This window comes from Salmo salar, chromosome 19, assembly GCF_965601325.2.
Source record: "Salmo salar chromosome 19, fSalSal1, whole genome shotgun sequence".
In the NCBI taxonomy this organism is placed as follows: domain Eukaryota; kingdom Metazoa; phylum Chordata; class Actinopteri; order Salmoniformes; family Salmonidae; genus Salmo; species Salmo salar.
The window spans coordinates 69,185,775-69,212,282 of NC_138309.1; the positions used below are offsets into that span (position 1 = coordinate 69,185,775).

General features: G+C 45.4%; 1 protein-coding gene across 2 annotated transcripts in view; it reads right to left on the reverse strand.

Annotated features, from left to right (window-relative positions):
* afap1l2 (actin filament associated protein 1 like 2) overlaps positions 1-26,508 on the reverse strand; it is a 178,547-nt gene that overhangs the window by 50,197 nt on the left and 101,842 nt on the right. For both annotated transcript variants that reach the window (XM_045702610.2, XM_014159299.3), the window contains exons 5-9: positions 18,466-18,571; positions 13,606-13,820; positions 3,105-3,284; positions 2,687-2,773; positions 12-96 (exon numbers count right to left, since the gene is read on the reverse strand). In XM_045702610.2, coding sequence (XP_045558566.1) covers positions 12-96; positions 2,687-2,773; positions 3,105-3,284; positions 13,606-13,820; positions 18,466-18,571 — 673 coding nt within the window. The remainder of the gene's footprint in view (positions 1-11; positions 97-2,686; positions 2,774-3,104; positions 3,285-13,605; positions 13,821-18,465; positions 18,572-26,508) is intronic.

The following is a 26,508-nucleotide window of genomic DNA, read 5'->3' on the forward strand; positions in this document are numbered from 1 at the left end:
ACGTTACTCACCATCTTTAGTTTCAAGGGTCTCAGCGTGGCTGTCTGTGCTGCTGCCACTTTCAGAAGCAACTGAGTACCTCTCACTGAGCTCCCCCTGCGTATAGAGACCACCACACACACACATTTACTATACACACACACAACTTAATCACACACACACTTACCGTACACACATGGACTCTACTCAAACATAAACAATTGTACACAACTCTTGTGAAGCATGATTGACAATTGATTGTGTTTTTCAATCCATTCCTGCCGGACCCCCAAGGTGTGGGCATTTTTGTTCGAGCCCAGCACTAACGTCATCTGATTCAATCAGGCCCTTTCTACAAGCTCCCAGCAACAAGGGATCAGATAGCATGTCCCGTGTTCCCTATTGAAACCCCATTATGAAATAGTTACTTGAACTTACACTAGTCAGATAAAACCTTGTTTGACAGCAGCTTTGGAACTTTAACATATAACCAAGTTATAACCAATCTAATCTCAGAACTAAAATATTACGTAATTGAATCAGTTGCTTGTTAAGTTCTGGGGGTAGACGTGTTAGAAAATATATTAGAACGTGGAGCGGAAGCAGGGTGGAAGCTCCAGCCCCCTCTATTTGCAATTTACTTGCAAGTATTCACACCCCTTGACTTTTTCCACATTTTGTTGTTACAACCTGAATTTAAAATTGATTAAATTTAGATTTTGTTTTCCACTCGCCTACACACAATACTCCATAACGTGAAAGTGGAATTGTTTTCACCATTTTTTGTTGTTGTTACAAATTCATTAAAAATGAAAAGCTGAAATGTCATGAGTCAATAAGTATTCAACCTCTTGTTATGGCAAGACTAAATACATTCAGTAGTAAAAATGTGCTTAATAATTCACGTAATACATTGCATTTACTCACTCTTTGTGCAATATAAGTGTTTAACATTATTTTTTAATAACTACCTCATCTCTGTACTCCACACATACAATTATCTGTAAGGTCCCACAGTCAAGCAGTTAATTTCAAACACAGAATCAACCACAAAGACCATGGATATTTTTCCAAGAAGGGCACCTATTGGTAGATGGGTAAAAACCACAAACCCCCAAGGTGCCTAATTTCTACACTGAACAAAAATATAAATGCAACATGTAAAGTGTTGGTCCCATGTTTCAAGAGCTGAAATAAAAGATCCCAGACATTTTCAATATGCACAAAAAGCTTACTTCTCTTAAATGTTGTTTAGAGCAGCAAAAATAAATGTTTTGTCATACCCGTGGTATACGGTCTGATATACCATGGCTGTCAGCCAATCAGCATTCAGGGCTTGAACCACCCAGTTTATAATATCTCTTTGCGCATGGTGAAGTTATTAATTACACTTTGGATGGTGTATCAATACACCCAGTCACTACAAAGATACAGGCGTCCTTTCTAATTCAGTTGCCGGAGAGGAAGGAAACCTCTCAGGGATTTCACATGAGGCGAATGGTGACTTTTAAACAGTTGCAACGTTTAAAGTTTGTGATAGGAGAAAACTGAGGATGGATCAACAACATTGTAGTTACTGTACAACACTAACCTAAATGAGTGAAAAGTAGGAGTGAAAAGTAGGAAGCCTGTACAGAATAAAAACATTTTAAAACATGCAACCTGTTTGCAATAAGGCACTAAAGTAAAACTGCAAAAAACGTGGCAAAGAAATGAACTTTATGTCCTGAATAGAAAGCGTTATATTTGGGGCAAATCCAACATAACATCACTGAGTACCAGTCTTCATGTTTTCAAGCATGGTGTTGGCTGCATCATGTTATGGGTATGCTTGTCATCAGCATGGACTGGGGAGGTTTTCAGGATAACAAAGAAACGGAATGTAGTTAAGCACAGGCAAAATCCTAGAGGAAAACCTGGTTCAGTCTGCTTTCCAACAGACAGAGACAAATTCACCTTTCAGCAGGTCAATAACCGAAAACACAAGGCCAAATATACACTGCAGTTGCTTACCAAGATGACAATGAATGTTCCTGAGTGGCCTAGTACAGTTCTGACTTAAATCGACTTGAAAATCTATGGCATGACATGAAAATGGCTTCTTAGCAATGATCAACAACCAACTTGACAGAACTTGAAGTGTTTTAAAAATAATAAAGTGCCAATATTGTACTATCCAGGCGTGCAAAGCTCTTAGAGATTTACCCAGAAAGAATCACAACTGTAATCACTGCCAAAGGTGATTCTTATGCGTATAGACTCAGGTATGTGAATAATGAATGAGATATTTCTGTATTTCATTTTCAATACATTTGCAAACATTTCTAAAAGCATGTTTTCACTTTCTAATTATGGGGTATTGTGTGTATGTATATAAGTGAGAAAAGAAAAAATACAATTTAACCCATTTTTAAGGCTGTAACAACAAAATGTGGAATATGTCAAGGGGTATAAACACTTTCTGAAGGCACTGTATGTCTTTTCCTTTGTTAAATGTTAAAGATGCGAACACCAAATGATCGGTGATGAAAAATCTGAGCATCGTAACAAAGTTCCTTGTTATTCATCGCATCCCACAGTCTGTTGACATACTCTACGATACCAGTTATGTTATGTGTGTCTGTCCATGAGAGACTATAACCAATCTCACCCAATAGCCATAACTACCAGTAAATAAATTAATTGTGTTCTATTGATGGTGTTCTACCTTAGTGCATATGAGTCGTGAGGAGTCGGACACAAAGTGCTGCATCTCAGAGCCCTCTGCTGGTTTAGGGCTGATTTCCTGGATCACCTGATGGGGGAGACAAGGAAACAAGACCAATAGGTATGTGCCCCCTTCCTTTTCTAAGCATCTGAAAAAGCTATATATAAATCCAATCCATTATCATCATTGACATTATTGTAACTATCAGGGTTGGGGATTTATTCTATTTTAATTCAGGAAATAAACAGAAATTCTAATTTTCCTCATTGAAAAGCAAATTGTGAAAATGTAAATTGGAAATTCTGTTTACTACCTGAATTGACTGAATTAAAATGGAATTGACTCCAACACTGCGGTGACAACAATGCAGTCTGACTCCAACCCACACCAATAGTCTCTACATCTCCAGTCCCTATACCTTGAGCCACTGCTCTGTCTGCTCCTTGCTCTGCAGGCCCAGAACGATGGCCTCTCCTCCCATGGGGATGATCTTCAGCTTGTGCTCCTTCCTCTTGGGCTGCTTCTCCTTGTAGACCACGCTGCAGCCCAGCAGGCTCACGTCCAACAGCGGCATCTGCTCCTTGGAGCTCTTGTAGCACTATTGGAACACCAAGAGGGTACAGTGGTTGGTGATGGAAATATGGCTTAGTTGGTTAGAGCAATGTCTCTCAACTCATTCCAGGGAGGTGCATATTTTAGAAAGTATTCACACCCTTTGACTTTTTCCACATTTCTTTGTGTTATAGCCTGATTTTAAAATTGATTAAATTCATATGTTTTGTCACTGGCCTACACACAATACCATATAATGTTAAACTGAGGATGGATCAACAACATTGTAGTTACTCCACAACACTAACTTAATTGACAGAGTGAAAAGAATGAAGCCTGTACAGAATAAAGATATTTCAAAACATGCATCCTGTTTGCAACAAGGCATTAAAGTAATACAGCAAACAATCTGGCAAAGCAATACATTTTTGTCCTGAATACAAAGCGTTACGTTTGTGGAAAATCCAATACAACACATTACTGAGTACCACTCTCCATATTTTCAATCATAGTGGTGACTGCATCATGTTATGGGTATGCTTGTAATCATTAAGGACTGGGGAGTTTTTCAGGATACAAAAGAAACTGAAGCACGGCAAAACCCTATAGGAAAACCTGGTTCAGTCTGCTTTCCACCAGACACTGCGATACTCATTTACCTTTCAGCAGGACAATAACCTAAAACAACAAGGCCAAATCTACATTGTAGTTGCTTACCAAGAACGCAGTGAATGTTTCTGAGTGGCTGAGTTACAGTTTTGACTTAAATCTACTTGAAAATCTATAGCAAGATCTGAAATGGTTGACTAACAATGATCAACAACCAATTTGACAGAGCTTGAAGAATTTTGAAAATAATAATGGGCTAATGTTGCACAATCCAGGTGTGGAAAGCTCTTAGAGACGTACCCAGAAAGACTCACAGCTGTAATTGCTGTAACATAACACAAGGTGGAATAAGTCAAGTGGAATGAATACTTTCTGAAGGCACTATACATGACTCAAGTGCTTGCTATTAGTTGATAAGTAGAATCAGGTGTGTTAGTGTGGGGCTATAACACAAATGTGCTCACTCAGGGTGTCCCCAAGGAATGGACTGAGAAACATTGGGTTGGAGCCTGGTTTGTGCATTATGGTTGTGGGTTTGATTGTGCCATAGCTACTCCTGCTCCCCACTCCAGCACTCGACGTGACCGGTCTACTAACCACCGGTTCTGGCAACCATCATCACGCACACCTGCTCCCCATCATTACCCACACCTGGACCTCAACATCACCTTGATTACTCTCCCTTTATTTAGCCCTCAGTAGCCTCAGTCCTCAGGCAGTATTGGTTGTGGTCACGTTCAGTCAGTCTCCTGTTTTGCTTATCTGCCTTATTCTTATCATTAAACTCATCTTCTGCACCTGCTTCCTGACTCCCAGTGTATTCGTTACAGAATACTGCCTCTCTATATGGAAGAAGCAGAAGAGAAAGACATCTCCCAGACCGTCGGTAAATAGGGACACCTACTCCGCCAACACCACAATCAGCTGGCACAACTGGGTGTGGCTATGGATGAGGTCCTCCGGGTCCTCCAGCGGCTCGACACCACCCGAGAGGATTCACCTCCAACTAGAGGAGGGCCTCCTACCACGAGTCATCCCAGCGAGCCAGCCCCCCCAGCCTACCCAGCACTCCGCCCAGGTCAACGATGCCCGACTGTCCCTCCCGGACAAATATGACGGGACTCCATCCAAATGTCGTGGCTTCCTACTCCAGTGCTCCCTCTATTTCTCCCATCAGATGGGAGCCCCCACCACCGAGAGGTCCAACGTTGCCACGGTCATTTCCCTGCTGACCGGGCGGGTGATGGAGTGGGCTACGGCCATCTGGGAGAGGAAGAGCTGGGTTCCTACGAGAGGTTCATGGCTCTGTTCAGGGCGGTCTTTGACCACCCACCGGAGGGCAGAGAGGGAGGTGAGTGACTACTCCAACTCCGGCAGGGTGCCCAGACCGCTGCAGAGTACAACTTCACCTGCCGGACCGTAGCAGCCTCTAGCGAATGGAATGAGCCGGCGCTCCGCATCCTATTCCGAAGAGGACTGCGCGAGGAGGTCCAGACAGAGTTGGCGTGCCTGGTCAACCTTCTTCGGGAGAGCCAGTGCCCCCCTCCTCCTGAACCCATATAGGTAGGGGCCATACACCTCCCAGCAGCAGAGCAGTGTAACCTGAAACAGCTGGGCCTCTGATCCTATTGCGACCAGGAGGGGCACAAGCTTCAGCGGCGTCCCAACTCGGGGTCCAAGGGGGCAGAGCAGCGGCCCCGTGATCATCTGTCTCCTGGAGGAGGTGTGAGTATTCCATCATCATTGCTTTCTGCCAAACGGTCCCTGGTTTCCATTTCACTGGCTGGCTGTCCCTCGTGTTGTCTCTACAGCCGTAGTGGACTCCGGTGCCGCAGGGAATTTCATTGACCAGACCCTTGCCTCCCCTCTGAACATCACCTCGTACCCACTCTGCTCTCCTCTTCAGGTCCAAGCCCTGGATAATCGACCAGTGGGATCTGGTACAATCACGCATATCACAGCACCACTCACCAGCACCCATGCACCAAGAAAAGCCTTCCTTCCTCATCATCACCCCACCCGTACACAAAGTCATGACGTTGGAGCCTCCTGTGGCACCAACGTCATAACCCTACCATCTCCTGGTAGAGGATGAAAATCACCGCCTGGGAACCTGGATGCCGGAAGACCTGCTTTTCCTTACACTGTGGTTCCACTTCAATTGAGAGCCCTGTGGTTGCCCTCCAGCCCGACATCCTGGAGGGTTACCAGGATCTCTGGGAGGTTTTCTCCCAAGACCCACGCCACCCATCTCCCTCCTCATCACCCCTGGGACTGTGCCATTGACCTGCTTGCAGGCTCTGCGCCTCCGCACAGCTGCATCTACCCTCTGTCGGTGGCTGAAACCGATGCCATGGAGGAGTACATCCAGGAGGCTCTCAACAGGGTTTCATCCGCCCATCCACCTCCCTTTCGTCGGCAGGCTTCTTCTTCGTGACCAAAAGGGATGGAGGTCTACGTCCGTGCATCAATTAGAGGCCTCAATTCCATCACTACCAAGTACCGCTACCTTCTCCCATTGGTGCCGGCCACTATCGAACAGCTTCGCGGGGCCCGTTTCTTTTCTTTTTTTACAAAACTGGACATGTGGAGTGCCTACAAATTGATCCGGGATGAATGGAAAATGGTCTTCAGCGTGATGTCTGGGCACTACGAGTACTAGGTGATACCTTACGGATTAGCCAATGCTCCGTCTGTGTTTCAGGCATTCGTAAACGAGGTGTTCCAGGCCATGCTCGTGCGCCAGGTGGTTGTGTATATTGACAACATCCTGGTCTACTCGGCCACCATAGAGGATCACATCGCCCACGTCCGAGTAGTCCTTGGGCGCCTCTTGGAGAACCGCCTGTATGTGAAAGTGTCCTTGGGATACCGGATCAGGCCACAGGGAGTGATGATGGATGAAAGGAAGGTTGAGCCAGTCCCAACCACCGTAAAAGGGGCTACAACGGTTTTTGGGGTTTGCCAACTTCTACCGCCGCTTCATTAAGAACTTCAGCTCCACTGCCTCTCCTCAAGGGTGATCCACGTAAGTTGGTGTAGAGTCCTGCAGCCGATGAGGCCTTCTGCCTACTGAAGGGCCATTTCACCTCCGCCCCATTGCTGAAACACCCAGATCCTATGCTGCCCTTAGTGGTGGACGCCTCAGAAGTGGGTGTGGGGGTCGTCGTGTCCCAGCGCCAAGGTAGCCCACAGAAATTGTATCCATGTGCATACTACGCAAAGAAACTGTCTCCTGCAGAGAGGAACTATGACGTCGCTAACGGGAGCTCCTGGCGATGAAGTTGGCATTAGAGGAGTGGAGACACTGGCTGGAGGGCATCAAGGACAGATTTCTCATCCTCACCAACCACTGGAACTTGGAGTACATACGGACCTGACTCCATTTTGCTCCTCCCGTCCTATAGGCAGAAACTCAAACAGGATGTATCGGTGACAAGAACTATTCAACGCTGGTCTGACCAATCGGAATCCACGCTTAAAAATTGTTTTGGTCACGCGTACTGGGATATGTTCTGGGTAGCGTCAGAGAATAATATTGATTTATATGCTGATTCGGTGAGTGAGTTTATAAGTAAGTGATTTGGAGATGTTGTACCCACTGTGACTATTAAAACCTACCCTAACCAGAAACTGTGGATAGATGGCGGCATTCGCGCAAAACTGAAAGCGCGATCCACTGCATTTAACCATGGAAAGATGACTGGGAATATGGCCAAATACAAACAGTGTAGTTATTCCCTCCGCAAGGCAAACAAGCGAAATGTTGGTTTAGGGACAAAGTGGAGACGCAATTCAACAACTCAGACACGAGATGTATGTGGCAGGGTCTACAGGCAATCATGGACTACAAAAAAAACTGCCATGTCACGGACACCGACATCTTGATTACAGACAAACTAAACACCTTTGCCTGCTTTGAGGATAATACAGTGCCACCGACGTGGCCCTCTACCAAGGACTGCGGCTCTCCCTCTCCTTCTCCGTGGCCGATGTGAGTAAGAACATTACACGTGTTAACCCTCGCAAGGCTGCTAGCCCAGACGGCATCCCTAGCCGCATCCTCAGAGCATTTGCAGAACAGCTGGCTTGTGTTGTTATGGACATATTCAATCTCTCTCTATCCCAGTCTGCTGTCCCCAGATACTTCAAGATGGCCACCATTGTGCCTGTACCCAAGAAGGCAAAGGTAACTGAACTAAATGACTAATCGCCCTGCAGCACTCACCTCTGTCATCATGAAGTACTTTGAGAGAGACTAGTCAAGGATCATATCACCTCCACCTTACCTGCCACACTAGATCCACTTCAATTTGCATACCACCCCAACAGGTTCACAGACGATGCAATCGCCATCACACTGCCCTATCCCATCTGGACAAGAGGAATACCCATGTAAGAATGCTGTTCATTGACTACAGCTCAGCATTCAACACCATAGTACCCTCCAAGCTCCTTTTAATGCCTGAGGCCCTGGGTCTGAACCCCACCCTGTGCAATGGGTCCTGGATTTCCTGAAGGGCCACCCCCAGGTGGTAAAGGTAGGAAACAACATCCCCACTTTGCTGATCTTCAACACTGGAGCCCCACAAGGGTGCTCGCTCAGCCCCCTCCTGTACTCCCTGTTCACCCATGACTGCTCCCTGTTCATGCCATGCACGCCTCCAACTCAATTATCAAGTTTGCAGACGACACAACAGTAGTAGGCTTTAACACAAACAACAACGAGACTGGTGAGGGTGTCAGGAAAACAACCTCTCACTCAACGTCAAAAAAACTAACGAGATGATCGTGGACCTCAGGAAAAAGCAGAGGGAGCACCCCCCTATCCACATCGATGGGACAGCAGCGCAGAAGGTGGAACATTTTAAGTTCCTCGGCATACACATCACGGACCCACTGAAATGGTCCACCCACATAAATAGTGTGGTGAAGAAAGCGCAACAGCGACTCTTCAACCTCAGGAGGCTGAAGAAGTTTGGCTTGGCACCGAAAACCCTTACAAACTTTTACAGATGCACAATTGAGAGAATCCTGTCGGGCTGTATCGCGGCCTGGTACGGCAACTGCACCGTCCACAACCGCAGGGCTCTCCAGAGGGTGGTGCGGTCTGCACAACGCATCACCGGGGACAAACTACCAGCCCTCCAGGACACCTACAGCACCCATTGTCACAGGAAAGCCAAAAAGATCATCAAGGACAACAACCACCTGAGCCACTGCCTGTTCATCCCGCTACCATCCAGAAGGCGAGGTCAGCACAGGTGCATCAAAGCTGGGACCGAGAGACTGAAAAATAGCTTCTCAAGGCAATCAGACTGTTAAACAGCCGTCACTAACACAGAGAGGCTGCTGCCTACATACAGACTTGAAATCATTAGCCACTTCAATAAATAGATCACTAGTCACTTTAATAATGACATTTTAATAATCTTTACATACAATCCTCATCCCATATATACATACTATATTTTATACCATCTATTGCATCTTGTGAGAGGATCAAGCAGGAGATCTGGAGACCTCGAGATCGCGTCTGGCTCTCCACCAGGAACCTCCCGTTTGCCCTGCCAGAAGCTGAGCCCCCGGTTTGTGGGGCCCTTCAAGGTCCTCCGGAGGGTCAACGAGGTAGCATATCGATTACAACACCCCATTAACCTGTTGGGGCTAGGGGGCAGTATTGAGAATTTTGAAAAAAATATGTAGGCTAGGATATGCATATTATTAACAGATTTGGATAGAAAACACTCTGAATTTTCTAAAACTGTTTGAATGATGTCTGTAAGTATAACAGAACTCATATGGCAGTCAAAACCCTGAAACAAATTTTGACAGGAAGTGGATACCTGATGTGTTGAATTACTTTTAAGCCTATGCCATTGAAACACACAGGGACTTATTAATAATTGAGCACTTCCTACGCCATCCAGTAGATGTCACCAGTCTTTACAAAGTGGTTTGAGTCTTCTACTGTGAAAACTGACCGAACAAGAGACTTGGAACGTTGGTCATAAGCGGATGGCCAATACTACTCTGGTGCGCGAGTGCATGTTTGGGTACTCTCGTTCCAATACGTTTTAACCTCTCTAGGGTCGGCGGGACGAAATGGTCCCACCTACGTAACAGCCAGTGGAATCCTGTGGCGCGTTATTCAAATACCTTAGAAATGCTATTACTTCAATTTCTCAAACATATGACTATTTTACACCATTTTAAAGACAAGACTCTCGTTAATCTAACCACACTGTCCGATTTCAAAAAGGCTTTACAACGAAACCAAAACATTAGATTATGTCAGCAGAGTACCCAGCCAGAAATAATCAGACACCCATTTTTCAAGCTAGCATATAATGTCACAAAAACCCAGAAGACAGCTAAATGCAGCACTAACCTTTGATGATCTTCATCAGATGACACACCTAGGACATTATGTTATACAATACATGAATGTTTTGTTCAATCAAGTTCATATTTATATCAAAAACCAGCTTTTTACATTAGCATGTGACGTTCAGAACTAGCATACCCCCCGCAAACTTCCGGAGGAATTTACTAAAAATGTACTAAATTACTCACGATAAACGTTCACAAAAAGTATAACAATTATTTTAAGAATTATAGATACAGAACTCCTCTATGCACTCGATATGTCCGATTTTAAAATAGCTTTTCGGTGAAAGCACATTTTGCAATATTCTGAGTAGATAGCCCGGCATCACAGGGCTAGCTATTTAGACACCCAGCAAGTTTAGCACTCACCAAAGTCAGATTTACTATAAGAAAAATTTTATTACCTTAGGTGTTCTTCGTCAGAATGCACTCCCAGGACTTCTACTTCAATGACAAATGTTGGTTTGGTCCCAAATAATCCATTGTTTTATCCAAATAGCGGCGTTTTGTTCACGCGCACGACGCATTTCGTGACAAAAAAATTCGAAATATTCCATTACCGTACTTCGAAGCATGCCAACCGCTGTTTAAAATCAATTTTTATGCCATAATATTCCGACCGGGAATCTGCGTTTAGGTAAAAAGACGAAAGAAAATAAAGCACGGGGTCGACTCGTGCACGCGCCTAAGCCCATTGTCTTCTGATCGGCCACTTGCCAAAAGCGATAATGTGTTTCAGCCTGGGGCTGCCTCGATATCATTCAGCTTTTTCCCGGGCTCTGAGAGCCTATGGGAGCCGTAGGAAGTGTCACGTTACAGCAAAGATCCTCAGTCTTCAATAAACAGAGACAAGAAGAACAAGATCTTGTCAGAGAGGGCACTTCCTGTAAGGAATCTTCTCAGGTTTTTGCCTGCCATATGAGTTCTGTTATACTCACAGACACCATTCAAACAGTTTTAGAAACTTTAGGGTGTTTTCTATCCAAAGCCAATAATTATATGCATATTCTAGTTACTGGGCAGGAGTAGTAACCAGATTAAATCGGGTACGTTTTTTATCCGGCCGTGTCAATACTGCCCCCTACCCCCAACAGGTTAAAAGAGAATGCAATCGTCCGCCTTGAATATTATTGAAGTTCTGATTGAAAAAGACCCTAATAATTTATGCTATACAAAGTTTGAAATGTTTGAACGAACGTAAATATATTTTTTTCCCTCTTTGGTGAAGACAAGTCCGGCGGGCGACGTTCATGTTTTTGAGTAGCCTATAGGACGCGCTAACAACACGGAGCTTTTTGGACATAAATTATGAGCTTTTTCGAACAAAAATACATTTGTTATGGACCTGGGATTTCTGGAAGTGCCTTCTGATGAAGATAATCAAAGGTAAGGGAATATTTACATAGTATTTTTGATTTTAGATCTCTCCAACATGGCGCCTAGTCTGTATAGCCAAGCCTATTTTTCTGAGAACAGGACCTCGTTTATTGCAAAGTGTGATTTCCCAGTAAAGTTATTTTTAAATCTGGCAATGCGGTTGCGTTCACGAGATGTTAATCTATAATTCTTTGAATGACAATATAATATTTTACCAATGGTTTCGAATAGTAATTATTTATTATTTGTGCTGATTGACTGGCGGTATTGGAGGGAAAATGATTTTCTCAACATCAACGCCATTGTAAAATGCTGTTTTTGGATATAAATATGAACTTGATAGAACAATAAATGCATGTATTGTGTAACATGATGTCCTAGGAGTGTCATCTGATGAAGATCGTCAAAGGTTAGTGCTGCATTTAGCTGTGTTTTGGGTATTTGTGATGCATGCTAGTTGCTAGGAAAATGGCTGTGTGGTTGTTTTTGTTGATGTACTCTCCTAACATAATCTAATGTTTTGCTTTCGCTGTAAAGCCTTTTTGAAATCGGACAACGTGGTTCGATTCAGGAGAGGTGTATCTATAAAATGGTGTAAAATAGTCATATGTTTGAGAAATTGAAGTTATAGCATTTATGAGGTATTTGTATTTCGCGCCATGCGATTCCACTGGCTGTTGACTAGCGTCCCACCTTGCCCAGGGAGGTTAACTACCAGATCTCACCCTCTTTTCATGTTTCCCTCCTCAGCCGGTGGTTCCTTTTCCCCTGGCTGGTGCCCCCCCCAACACCCCTCCGCCTCCCCTGGACATCGATGGGACCCCTGCCTATGCCGTCTGGTCCCTCCTAGACTCCTGATGTCATGGGGGTTGGCTCCAGTACCTAGTGGACTGGGAGGGGTACGGCCCTGAGGAGCGCTGTTGGGTCCCGGCGGACAACATCCTGGACCCCAAAATCCGGAATTTCCATCTCCACCGTCTGGACCAGCCCGCTCCTCGCCTTCAGGGGGGTACTGTCATGACTACTCTTAGCCCAGCTCCAGCGCTCGACATCGCCGGTCTACTAACCACGGTTCTGGCAACCATCATTACGCACACCTGCTCCCCATCATTACGCACATTTGGACATCATCATCACCTTGATTACTCTCCCTTTAATTAGCCCTCAGTAGCCTCAGTCATCAGGCAGTATTGGTTTTGGTCACGTTCAGTATGCTTGTCTTGTTTGTTTATCTCCCTTATTCTTACCTTCTGCACCTGACAAATGGTCCACATAATATACTGGGTATACATACAATTGAATTGTCAATTGTTAGAATTTAGTCACTTAGGAAAAAAAACGGACTAAATGACCATATTAACGTTTACATTTGAGTAATTTAGCAGATGCTCTTATCCAACACCTATACTTTCAAGGAAGCTAGGCCAATTTGGACAACAGCCCATGCCTATGGTCCATTAGGACACCAAATTGTCATTATCGTTAATGATCCTCATGATCCTTAACGACAGATAAACGGATGTTAAATAACCAGCATGTCCTGTCATTTCCTACACAGGAAATCACATTTTCTCAGAAATGAAGTTTCTGAACCCTGCACCTAAAATGACACTACATAAACAAATAGCTTCCTCATGTCACTGTAGATAGTCTGTCAGGCACCATATTCTTACTAAGAGAGGAGAGCACTTTCCATTTCAAAATTGGTTATCTATTTGTGTATATGTAAAAGTGGAGCTATTTTCACTATAGCGCCTACAAGTAGTATGTGAACGTAGTCCCCCACACACACGATAAGGCACCTCACTTGACAAGAGTGTAATGTGGGTGGTTTATGAGCATGGCTGTGCAGTTAGTGGCTATAGCTCTGTCACCCTCGTTCTCCCTCATTTTCTCCTCTCACCGTATTTCCATGTATTAGTGTGTGTGTGTGTGTGTGTGTGTGTGTGTGTGGTAGGGACAATCTAAACCGTCTTAGTCCTACAACCCACCAGGAAGCGATGTTCTCGAATGACACACAGCTGCTTGGCCCACTGGCCCAGCCACTTCTTCCTCCAGAGGAAGGCGCAGATGTGCACGTCCTTCATCAGCTCGATGGACGCCTCGGTGGACGGCCACTGGTGCTGCGCCGACAATGACGACTTCCCCTTGGTCACTTCCTCCTCATCGTAGGACTCATAGGAGCTGCTCACTGCCTCGCCGTCATCTGGGAGACACAGGGAAGGGGGTCAGAGGTGAGGTTAGGACAAGGATGAAGTGGAAGACGATGAGGAGGATGAATGAATGAAATTCCAATTGAAAATGTGTGTGTGAAGACTTTTCGTTATCCTGTTAAGTAGGCAATTAGTTCGCACAAGGAGGTGAGGACTACACACACATCACAGAAAGGTATGAAAACATGCACAGTTGACCCCTCGCCCCCCAAGCCCACACACACACACACACACACACACACACACACACACACACACACACACACACACACACACACACACACACACACACACACACACACACACACACACACACACACACACACACACACAGATTGGAGATAGGCAGGTACCCCATGTGATCACAGCATAGACCACATTGTCTGAGCTCTTTATTTGTGTTGATGCTCCCGAGAGGAGACCAAAACAACCCACATCTACAGGGAGAGGGATAAAGGAGAGAAAGAGGAGGGGAGAAGAGGACAAGAGTGAGGAAAATAAGACAGGGTTGCACTATCCCAATGCTATACAGTATAAAGGAAACTATGAAAAGACAAGAGCAACTCATATTTAAGTACTTAAAAATTGGAATGACATGCATTTATTTTCTTTTATTATATATTTTATAGACCTGAAAAGCTTGGATGCATACACTATCAGAATTAATATGCTAGCTAACAGAAGCTAAGCTCGGTGAGACATTTTTTTTTCATGGCCACATTAATACATATAGTCAATACATAACCTTTTAACCTACCTCTATGAAAAGATGAGTGAGAATAACCGCACACAAACCAGCATGTGTATATGCACTCATGTCGAACAGTGTTTCCGAAGCGTAGCATTTACCAATAGTATAAATTCTCATGTTGGAAACATGGCTTGCTAATTCTGACATGTGGGTGAGCAGATGATTTTATATGGGACCACCAGTGCATTTCCTGTGACGTGAGAAGTGGCTACTGTTAAAGTAGTGTCATTTGAAGTTGTGGTCAAACCAAACACACAGCCTTCTAAAGAACAAAGGAGACTTGACCTAAATGACAGGGTTAACTTTCAAAGCTGGGTTACACTTTTGTAACTTTTTAAAATGTAACCTTCATTTAACCAGCGCATCTAGTTGAGATAAATAATCTGTTTGTCAAGAGAGACTAAAAAGTAATCTCCACAGTATAGTTACGGTAACACTGTAAAAAAACAAACACATCATTCAAAGCATAAAGTAATCTTCCGCTGACTGCTGGTGTGGGTGCAGGCTTTTGTTTGAATTAAACATGCTAACTGTCCACTTAAATGACCCGCAACTGTGCTGTCTCTGTCCTACTGTCAACACACAAAAACTCCTTTCAGTGAAGCTGGCCGACCAGCATGGTCTAGCTGGTTATGTTGGTACACCAGTATGGTCTAGCTGGTCAAGCTGATCTGACCAGCATGGTCTAGCATGGTCTAGCTGGCAGACCAGCCTTTGTTGTGTTTTCGCTGGTGACCAGCTTTCATGTGATTTCACTGGTGTCCAGGCTTCGTTGTGTTTTCGCTGGTGACCAGCCATTGCTGTGTTTTTGACACTGGTGACCAGCATAAGGTAAAGCAAAACCAGCATCAAGTCACATGCTGGCTTGCAAAGTGATGTTTAATTCCTATAGGAATCGAGGCTGAATGGATTTCCACAATCTGCATTCAGAATGACTGTCAGGGTTATAATGAATGAATGAGACTACCGAAACGAACTTATTTTCTTCTCTGGTATTATGGCAGTCCACAAACAAATGTAAAAGGTGCATGCTGCCACCTACTGTATAGGTAGTGAACGAGAAAAATAATCCCTTGCGGGAAACGGGAAAGAAAAAAACATATACAATACAAAAAACAAAATAAAAATATAAAAACATCAGTCACAGTCCAAATCACATCCCTACACAGGTGCAAGGGCCTATGAGGATGGAACACTCATCAACAGGATTCCTTGTAATGCTTCTGCTGTAAAAAAAAACATTCAGCCACACACACAACAATGCCTATTTTCTCTGATTTCCTCTTTGTTTGCTTTGTGCAGTTTAGAACCAATGCAATACATGATAAAAAGTCCACCTTCTTTTACTCTTCTCAACACCTCTGGATAGGAGACACGCTGGACAGCCCTTACTCTTGCCACCTCGGTCTCCTTAACAGTGCTCTTAATGAATTTGGGCACATGCTCGCCACCACAATTGCAGCATTTCACCTCAACTGACATACAATACTTCTCCCATCTACATTTATTTTTTTATTTCACCTTTATTTAACCAGGTAGGCCAGTTGAGGAACAAGTTCTCATTTACAACTGCGACCTGGCCAAGATAAAGCAAAGAGGGGCGACAAAAACATCAACACAGAGTTACACATAAACAAATGTACAGTCAATAACACAATAGGAAAACATCTATGTAGAAGAGCAGGGAGGTAAGGGAGGTAAGGCAGGTCTTTGGAGATGTTGGCAGAATGTTTTCGGTTTTTATCTTTGGAGATGTTGGCAGAATGTTTTCATTTTTTATCTTTGGAGGTGTTGGCAGAATGTTTTATTTTTTTGCCCTATCCGACTGTTTCTGAAAGACAATTGCAAATTGTTGTGGACCTGTAAACAGATTGTTTGAATGCAAAAATATTTTTCATTCACTTTTTCCTGAACCTAAATAGTCTGCACCACCCGCAAATTCTGAAACACTGTCTACTCTGGAAAACATTTAAACTACAGTAGGCCTACAAAACAGTGGTAGCCTACACACTTCAATGCAAAAGATCAAGTCTGTTCACCTGTCAAATTCTACTGTAATATTATAAACCGCACTCCCTGTCGAAAGCATGAAATTGCTTGAAATTATCACAGCCTATCTAGCCTAAAAGGCCCAATTAAATGAGAGATGTGCATGGTAATTTGGTGTATGGCTACTTCAGGAATATGAACTCATCATGGCCAGAAAAGGTGAGGAATTTATTCTGCAATGGTTATGATATTCAGAGCCTTCAGAAAGTATTCACACCCCTTGACTTTTTCCACATTTTGTTGTGTTACAGCCTGAATTTAAAATAGATTAAATATGTATTTATTTTTCCCATCTACACATAATACCCCATAATGACAAAGTGAATCAGGTTTTTAGAAATTTTTGCAAATGTATTGAAAATTAAATACATAAACATCTATTTTACAGAATTATTCACACCCCTGAATCAATACGTTAGAATCATGTTAGAATCACAAGTCATTGCCTTCTGAGTGGCGCAGTGGTCTAAGGCACTGCATCGCAGTGCTAGCTGTGCCACTAGAGATTCTGGTTTAAGTCCAGGCTCTGCCGGCCGCAACCGGGAGACCCATGGGGCGGCGCACAATTGGCCCAGCATCGTCCTCGTTAGGGGAGGGTTTGGCTGGCAGGGATGTTCTTTTCCCATCGCACTCTAGCAACTCCTGTGGCGGGCTGGGGGTAGAAGGTGTTTAGGTCCTGTGTGGCTCAGTTGGGAGAGTATGGTGCTTGCAATGCCAGGGTTGTGGATTCGATTCCCATGGGGGACCAGTATGGGGGGGAAAAAATATGAAAAATGTATGCACTCACTACTGTAAGTTGCTCTGGATAAGAGTGTCTGCTAAATGACCCCCCCCCCCCCCCAATGAAGATTGCATCATCTGTGGATCTGTTGGGGTGGTATGCAAATTACAATGTGTCTGGGATGTTGATGTGAGCCATGACCAGCCTTTCAAGGCACTTCATGGCTATAGATGTGGGGCGACAGGCAGGTTACCATGGCCTTCTTGGGCACGGGACTATGGTGGTCTGCTTAAAACAAGTTTGTATTATAGACTGGGTAAGGGAAGAAAAGTAAAGACTCTTGTCAGGTCAGCGCATGCTTTGAGTATGCGTCTTGTCCGGAGGCGAATATTTGCATGTTATCTTTACTTACGTCGGCTACAGAGAGTGAGATCAAACAGTCATCTGAAACAGCTGGTGCTCTCATACATGGTTCAGTGTCGCTTGTCTCAAAGCTCGTCTGGTAAGCTTGTGTCGCTGGGTAGCTCACTGCTGGTTTTCCCTTTGTAATCCGTGAACGTTTGCAAAGCCTGCCACATTCCTCTAGCGTCAGAGCCGGCGTAGTAGGATTCGATCTTAGTCCTGTATTAACGCTTTGCCTGTTTGATGGCTCGTCGGAGGTCGTAGCAGGATTTCTCATAAGGGTCCAGATTAGTGTTCCACTCCTTGAATAGCGGCAGATCTAGCCTTTAGCTCAGTGCGGATGTTGCCTGTAATCCATGGGTTCTGGTTGGGGTATGTACCGGTCACTGTGGGGACGACGGCGTCAATGCACTTATTAATGAAGTCGTGATTTATGTGGTAAAGTCCTCAATGTTATCGGATGAATCCCGGAATATATTCCAATCTGTGCTAGCGAAACAGTCCGGACAACTTCCGTATTGAGCACGTCACTGGAACTTCCTGCTTGAGTTTTTGCTTGTAAGCAGGAAGATAGAGTTATGCTCTGATTTGCCAAAGGGAGGGTGATGGAAGGCCCTGTATGTGGAGTAAAGGTGATCTACAGTTTTGTCGCCTCTAGTTTGGTAAAAACTAATTTCAGTTTCCCAGTAAAATCAGGGACAGGGCAGGAACTCACCGTTCATGGCTGAGTCATAGGGCTGGGCCTCCTCGTAATATCCCTCCTGAAATTCCAAGCAGGCCGGGGCCGAGGGCTGGGGGAAGGGCTCTCTCCCTACAATAACCTGCGAGAGAAGGAAAGGAGGAGGCAGAGAGTCAGAAGGTTAGGAGGAGAGAGAGAGAGAGAGAGAGAGAGAGAGAGAGAGAGAGAGAGAGAGGTTTCTTCTATTTTCTCTTGTACTCTATCTCAGGGTTTCCCAAACACGGTCATTGGGAGCGCGTTTAGTTTTTTGTGCCAGCACTAGACAGCTGATTCAAATCATCAAAGATTGATGATGAGTTGGTTATTTGAGTCAGCTGTGGGGTGTGGGGGGGGGGAACCCTGTTTTTCGAAAACCCTACTCTATCTTTCACAATTGAATTACACACACACCTCCATGAAACATCTTTAAAATCTGGGGGTTACCCTGATAGGTGCTTTGACCAATCACCAGTCTCTCGACTGGGCTCTCCTTTCTGAGTAAAAGGGGGGAATTCCAATCCTCCTCTGACCTTAGCCTCTGCCTGGACTAGGATGGGAATTCCACATTAATTTGCCTTAGGGAGGTAACACAACACACAGCACAGGCTGGGCTACCTAGCTTTCCCAAATCAATCAAGCATTTCACCTCTATCCCCTCTGGTGCAGTCATCTACTATTCACACTGTTACAACATCCCCTTAGGCAAGCGGTCTGCTGAGTTTCTCCACAACGTCTACTGCTTGAAACATTTACTGCCTGGCAAGACTTCTGACTTCATGAGGACGAATATAAATTAAGAATTAAGCATTTCTACTACTTCTCAAGAAGACATTCCCATCTTCTGTCAAACCACATTGTTTGAAAGGTCACAAACAGTCATTCCGATTAAAATAACCTTTTGAGTGACTAAAATATCACACATACTATTTTGGGGGGATAGAAATGCCCCAAATTTGAGAAACATGTATTTTTCTCTCATGGCTAACGACCAGGAGGTTTGAAAAGACAGTTTGAGTGGGTGGAGTGCTTATATTCATGCGTTCTCCTTAACTGACAGCTCTTTGAAATGCCTATTTCTGGAAACTTGAATGTAGTGAGCAGTGTTGCAGTAAAATAATCTCAAACTAATTTGGTGATACACAAAGCAACTCAAACATTAAAATTGCATAAATTAAGTCGCAGCAGCACAGACAGATGTCTTGACATGACAGTTTTTAACAACCCTTCCCGCCACTTTCGTTCTATGCTGGCTGAAGACCAAGTGTCACGATTGTGTGTAGAAACAGACCAAGGCGCAGCGTGAGTATCGTTCCACATCTTTATTATATTGTGAAACTTAGCCAAACTAACAATAAACTATAAACAAAACACAAACCGTGACAACAGAGGTGCAACATGCACTAACTCAAAATAATCTCCCACAAACACAGGTGGGAAAAACAACTACTTAAATATGATCCCCAATTAGAGACAACGATGACCAGCTGCCTCTAATTGGGAATCATACAAAAAAAAAATATAGAAAAAGGAAACATAGAAAAAATAAACTAGATAAAACCCCCCAGTCACTCCCTGACCTACTCTACCATAGAAAATAAGAGCACTCTATGGTCAGGACGTGACAGTACCCCCCCCCCCCCCCAAAGGTGCGGACTCCGGCCGCAAAACCTGAAACCAAAAGGGAGGGTGTCTAGTGTTGGTGGCGGCTCTGGTGCAGGACGAAGAACCTTCTCATCCTGCAGATCCGCCAACATTGGAGGCGGCTCTGGTGCAGGGTGAAGAACCCTCTCATCCTGCGGATCCGCCAACATTGGAGGCGGCTCTGGTGCAGGGCGAAGAACCCTCTCATCCTGCGGATCCGCCAACGTTGGAGGCTGCGAACTGTGGACCGTCGTTGGAGGTTCCGGACTGTGGACCGTCGTTGGAGGTTCCGGACTGTGAAACGTCGTTGGAGGTTCCGGACTGTGAAACGTCGTTGGAGGTTCCGGACTGTGAAACGTCGTTGGAGGTTCCGGACTGTGGACCGTCGTTGGAGGTTCCGGACTGTGGACCGTCGTTGGAGGTTCCGGACTGTGGACCGTCGTTGGAGGTTCCGGACTGTGGACCGTCGTTGGAGGTTCCGGACTGTGGACCGTCGTTGGAGGTTCCGGATTGGAAACCGTCGCCGGAGGTTCCGGACTGTTTACTGTCGCCGGAAGCTCTGGACTGGGAACTGTCGCCGGAAGCTCTGGACTGGGAACTGTCGCCGGAAGCTCTTGAACGGGAAGGCGCACTGGAGGCCTGATGCGTGGGGCCGGCACAGGTGGCGCCAGACTGGTAACACGCACCTCAGGGCGAGTGCGGAGAAAAGGCACAGGACGAATCTGACTGAGGACACGCACTTCAGGGAGAGAATTCCCACCCGGACCCTACCTTTTATAGTCAGGTTTTGCGGCCAGAGTCCGCACCGTTGGGGGGGGGGGGTTACTATTACGCCCTTTTATTCTCTATTTGGTTAGGTCAGGGTGTGACTAGGGTGGGAAATCTATGTTTTCTATTTCTTTGTTGGCCGGGTATGGTTCTCAATCAGAGGCAGCTGTCTATCGTTGTCTCTGATTGGGGATCCTACTTAGGCAGCCTTTTTTCCCACCTTTGTTTGTTGGATCTTGATTTTGTATTGCTGCTGTGTAGCCTGCAGAACTTTACATTCGTTTTTGTATTTTGTCATTTTGACAGTGTTCATTTTAAAATAAAGTAAAATGTTCGCCTACCACGATGCACCTTGGTCTCATTCCAACAACGAGCATAACACCAGTAGAGTAGCTTTCTTGCTATATAAACCACGCCCCTCTGCAAACACACTTTCTGCGATGTTGGTTAGAAGGCAGGACTAATTTAAATTAGGTAAGGGAATATCATTTTACCATTGGTGTACTAAAATGTCTGTTACGGTGATGTCACCCTATCCCATTAATAATCCTGCCTCCTGAATCCAAGTGTTTGACATGTGGGAGAGGACCAGTAAACTTTATGATCAAACTTTATGAATGTAAAAACAACAGTAATTTTTCATACTTTGGTCATCATACTTTGATCTGATTTAGAGCTGACCCCATTTAGTCAACTGGTCGATTGTTACTCGATAGGCTGTTGGTCGACCGAGATTTCTTTAGTCGAGCAGTAGCAAAAAAAGTGTGTATATATATATATATATATACTGCTCAAAAAAATAAAGGGAACACTTAAACAACACAATGTAACTCCAAGTCAATCACACTTCTGTGAAATCAAACTGTCCACTTAGGAAGCAACACTGATTGACAATAAATTTCACATACTGTTGTGCAAATGGAATAGACAACAGGTGGAAATTATAGGCAATAAGCAAGACACCCCCAATAAAGGAGTGGTTCAGCAGGTGGTGACCACAGACCACTTCTCAGTTCCTATGCTTCCTGGCTGATGTTTTGGTCACTTTTTAATGCTGGCGGTGCTTTCACTCTAGTGGTAGCATGAGACGGAGTCTACAACCCACACAAATGGCTCAGGTAGTGAGGCTCATCCAGGATGGCACATCAATGCGAGCTGTGGCAAGAAGGTTTACTGTGTCTGTCAGCGTAGTGTCCAGAGCATGGAGGTGCTACCAGGAGACAGGCCAGTACATCAGGAGACGTGGAGGAGGCCGTAGGAGGGCAACAACCCAGCAGCAGGACCGCTACCTCCGCCTTTGTGCAAGGAGGAGCAGGAGGAGCACTGCCAGAGCCCTGCAAAATGACCTCCAGCAGGCCACAAATGTGCATGTGTCTGCTCAAACGGTCAGCAACAGACTCCATGAGGGTGGTATGAGGGCCCGACGTCCACAGGTGGGGGTTGTGCTTACAGCCCAACACCGTGCAGGACGTTTGGCATTTGTCAGAGAACACCAAGATTGGCAAATTCGCCACTGGCTCCCTGTGCTCTTCACAGATGAAAGCAGGTTCACACTGAGCACGTGACAGACGTGACAGAGTCTAGAGACGCCGTGGAGAACGTTCTGCTGCCTGCAACATCCTCCAGCATGACCGGTTTGGCGGTGGGTCAGTCATGGTGTGGGGTGGCATTTCTTTGGGGGGCTGCACAGTCCTCCATGTGCTCGCCAGAGGTAGCCTGACTGCCATTAGGTACCGAGATGAGATCCTCAGACCCCTTGTGAGACCATATGGTGGTGCAGTTGGCACTGGGTTCCTCCTAATGCAAGACAATGCTAGACCTCATGTGGCTGGAGTGTGTCAGCAGTTCCTGCAAGAGGAAGGCATTGATGCTATGGACTGGCCCGCCCGTTCCCCAGACCTGAATCCAACTGAGCACATCTGGGAAATCATGTCTCACTCCATCCACCAACGCCACGTTGCACCACAGACTGTCCAGGAGTTGGCGGATGCTTTAGTCCAGGTCTGGGAGGAGATCCCTCAGGAGACCATCCGCCACCTCATCAGGAGCATGCCCAGGCGTTGTAGGGAGGTCATACAGGCACGTGGAGGCCACACACACTACTGAGCCTCATTTTGACTTGTTTTAAGGACATTACATCAAAGTTGGATCAGCCTGTAGTGTGGTTTTCCACTTTAATTTTGAGTGTGACTCCAAATCCAGACCTCCTTGGGTTGATAAATTGGATTTCCATTGATTATTTTTGTGTGATTTTGTTGTCAGCACATTCAACTATGTAAAGAAAAAAGTATTTAATAAGATTATTTCTTTCATTCAGATCTAGGATGTGTTGTTTAAGTGTTCCCTTTAATTTTTTGAGCAGTGTATATATATATATATACACAGTATATATCATGGTGTACAGAACACCTGTCTGATTGGCGCCTGTCTGAGTGGACTGATTCATTGTAGAGGCCTTGGGGATGGCACAGTCCATCAGACTAAGACATGTGTTACTGAAATTGTATATGGTTATATTACATAAGAACAATGGTGCAACACTAATAAAAATAATATTATTTTATAACAAATGCGCTTTCTCCCTCATTGGAAAGCTAGCAGTCGCTGTTCACAGTTGTGAAACATATCAGTGAGCTGTTGAATTGGCTTCTTTTCCAAGACCATGTTGCTATGTGCATAATAGCAAAGTTAACCAGCATATTGGTGTTGAGAACAATGCCGCGAAGGCACCAGCAAAATGAGGAGATGAGAAAACAGCCCTTGCCTCATTGTCTAAGAAAAGTGAGGAGAGAGGAAACCGGAACTTAATTAGGTCTATAATCAATAGCCTAACTGTTAAATGTGCCTGGCTTAATAAATCATCAATATATCTACAGAAATAGGACAGATCCTGCTTCTGTTGCCTGTTTGAGTGTATGTTTAATAGCCTACTGATTCTGTGAGCACCAAGCCTCACGTAAACAAAACATTTTTCTTTGCTGTTTTTAATCTTTGCTTTGCTGTAATAAAGGCTTTACAACTTTTTTTGTTAGAACAGCCTCCCTGGTATTATTTATAATTTATGTAGTGTTTACACTGTTCCAAATTGTCTGAAAATTATATTTGTAATACTAATGTTATTTTTTCTTGATGTCCTACTTATTGTTATTATAATAAGTAATGTTCTTATCATTACTGGGCTTAGTATAGCAGCCTTCTATAACCACCATCGAGCTGTAGGCCTAGAAGCACATCCTGTTTAGTCTTAATACCGTAACTTACTCAGGCTTATATTTCAATACTTCTATAGGCTACTGTATCAATCAGTCATTCATTTGTTCATGTCATCACACAGCATACGAGTCATTCATGATTTGAAATTAAATCAAGCATTTTAGTTTTAAAATAAAGCGAGCCTTGAATAATTACCTAAAAAAATAAAATGATTGTGACTGTTTTTAGTCTTGGCTGTAATAAAGGCTTGACAATTTTTTTTTACAACAGACTCTCTGGTATGCTTATACTTATTTAGTGTTCCAAACGGTCAGAAAAATTATATTGCAATCTATACAGCACCTGTTTGGCACACATAATATGCACACAGCCCTTGCTCCTTACCTTTTTTTAGTCACATTTATTCCACACATCTGTCTTTCCTTTTACCTCCTGAGCAACCTATAAATATTCCTGTTTTTAGTTTATTTGTCACGTCCTCTACATCCATTTTGCTGTCACGTGTTACGGAGTTCAGAGTTTGTTATAACCAACTTATTAATGTGATTACAATATGCTATAGGCACGACCTGCCCGCTCATTAGGCAGGATTAAATGGACACTTTTTACGTCATGCAGGTTTCTCTGATCAAATAGTCTAACCTAAATGGTGCTCAATCAAATAAAAAATGAGCTGTCATGGTAACAAACAACATATCCTAAAAACAGGACAGGAGCGCAGCGGTAGGTACTGAAGGCCCCTCGCCCAACGCCTCGAATCCAGGATGGAACGGACGGAGTACGCCGGGGCCCCCTCGATGTCCAGAGGGGGCAGAGGAACCTCCCGCACCTCAGACTCCTGGAGCGGACCAGCCATCACCGGCCTGAGGAGAGACACATGGAACGAGGGGTTAATATGGTAATCGGGGGGAAGCTGTAACTTGTAACATACCTCGTTCACTCTCCTCAAGACTTTAAATGGCCCCACAAACTGCGGGCCCAGCTTCCGGCAGGGCAGGCGGAGGGGCAGGTTTCGGGTCGAGAGACAGACCCTGTCCCCCGGTGCGAACACCGGGGCCTGCTGGAGGTGACCATGGGCGGCTTCCCAGGTCTCCACCGCGCGCCTGAACCAATCGTCCACCGCAGGAGCCTCGGTCTGACTCTGATGCCACGGTGCCAGAACCGGCTGGTACCCCAATACACACTAAAAGGGGGAGAGGTTAATGGAGGAGTGGCGGAGTGGCGGAGCGAGTTCTGCGCCATCTCTGCCCAGGGCACGAACGCCGCCCACTCCCCCGGCCCGTCCTGGCAATAGGACCGCAGAAACCTGCCCACATCTTGGTTCACCCTTTCCACCTGCCCATTACTCTCGGGGTGGAAAACCCGAGGTGAGGTTAATCGAGACCCCCAGACGTTCCATGAACGCCCTCCAGACTCCCGAAGTGAACTGGGGACCTTGATCAGACACTATATCCTAGGCACCCCGTAGTGCCGGAAGACGTGTGTAAACAGGGCCTCCGCAGTTTGTAGGGCTGTAGGGAGACCGGGCAGAGGGAGGAGACAACAGGACTTAGAGAAACGATCCACAACGACCAGGATCATGGTGTTTCCCTGTGAGGGAGGAAGATCAATTAGAAAATCCACCGACAGGTGTGACCAAGGCTGTTGTGGAACGGGTAAGGGATGTAGCTTACCTCTGGGCAGGTGTCTAGGAGCCTTACACTGGGCGCACACCGAGCAGGAGGAAACATAAACCCTCTCGTCCCGAGCCAAGGTGAGCCACCAGTACTTCCCAGTCAGACAGCGCACCGTCTGACCGATCCGCAGATGACCAGAGGAGGGTGATGTGTGGGCCCAATAGATCAACTGGTCATGGACAGCAGACGGAACGTACTGACGCCCGACGGGACACTGGAGTGGAGCGGGCTCTGTACGCAACGCCTGCTCAATATCCGCGTCCAGCTCCCACACGACAGGCGCTACCAGGCAGGAGGCCGGGAGAATGGGAGTCTGATCCATGGGCCGCTCCTCTGTGTCATACAGCCGGGACAGTACGTCTGCCTTCACATTCTGGGAACCTGGTCTGTAGGACAGGGTAAACACAAAACGGGTAAAGAACATGGCCCACCTTGCCTGACGAGGATTCAGTCTCCTAGCTGACCGGATGTAATCCAGGTTGCAGTGGTCAGTCCAGATGAGAAAAGGGTGTTTAGCCCCCTCAAGCCAATGTCTCCACGCCTTCAAAGCCTTAACCACAGCCAACAGCTCCCGGTCCCCCACATCATAGTTCCGCTCCGCCGGACTGAGCTTCTTCGAGAAGAAAGCACAGGGGCGGAGCTTCGGTGGCGTGCCTGAGCGCTGAGAGAGCACGGCTCCGATCCCAGCCTCGGACGCGTCCACCTCCACTATGAATGCCAAAGAGGGATCCGGATGGGCCAG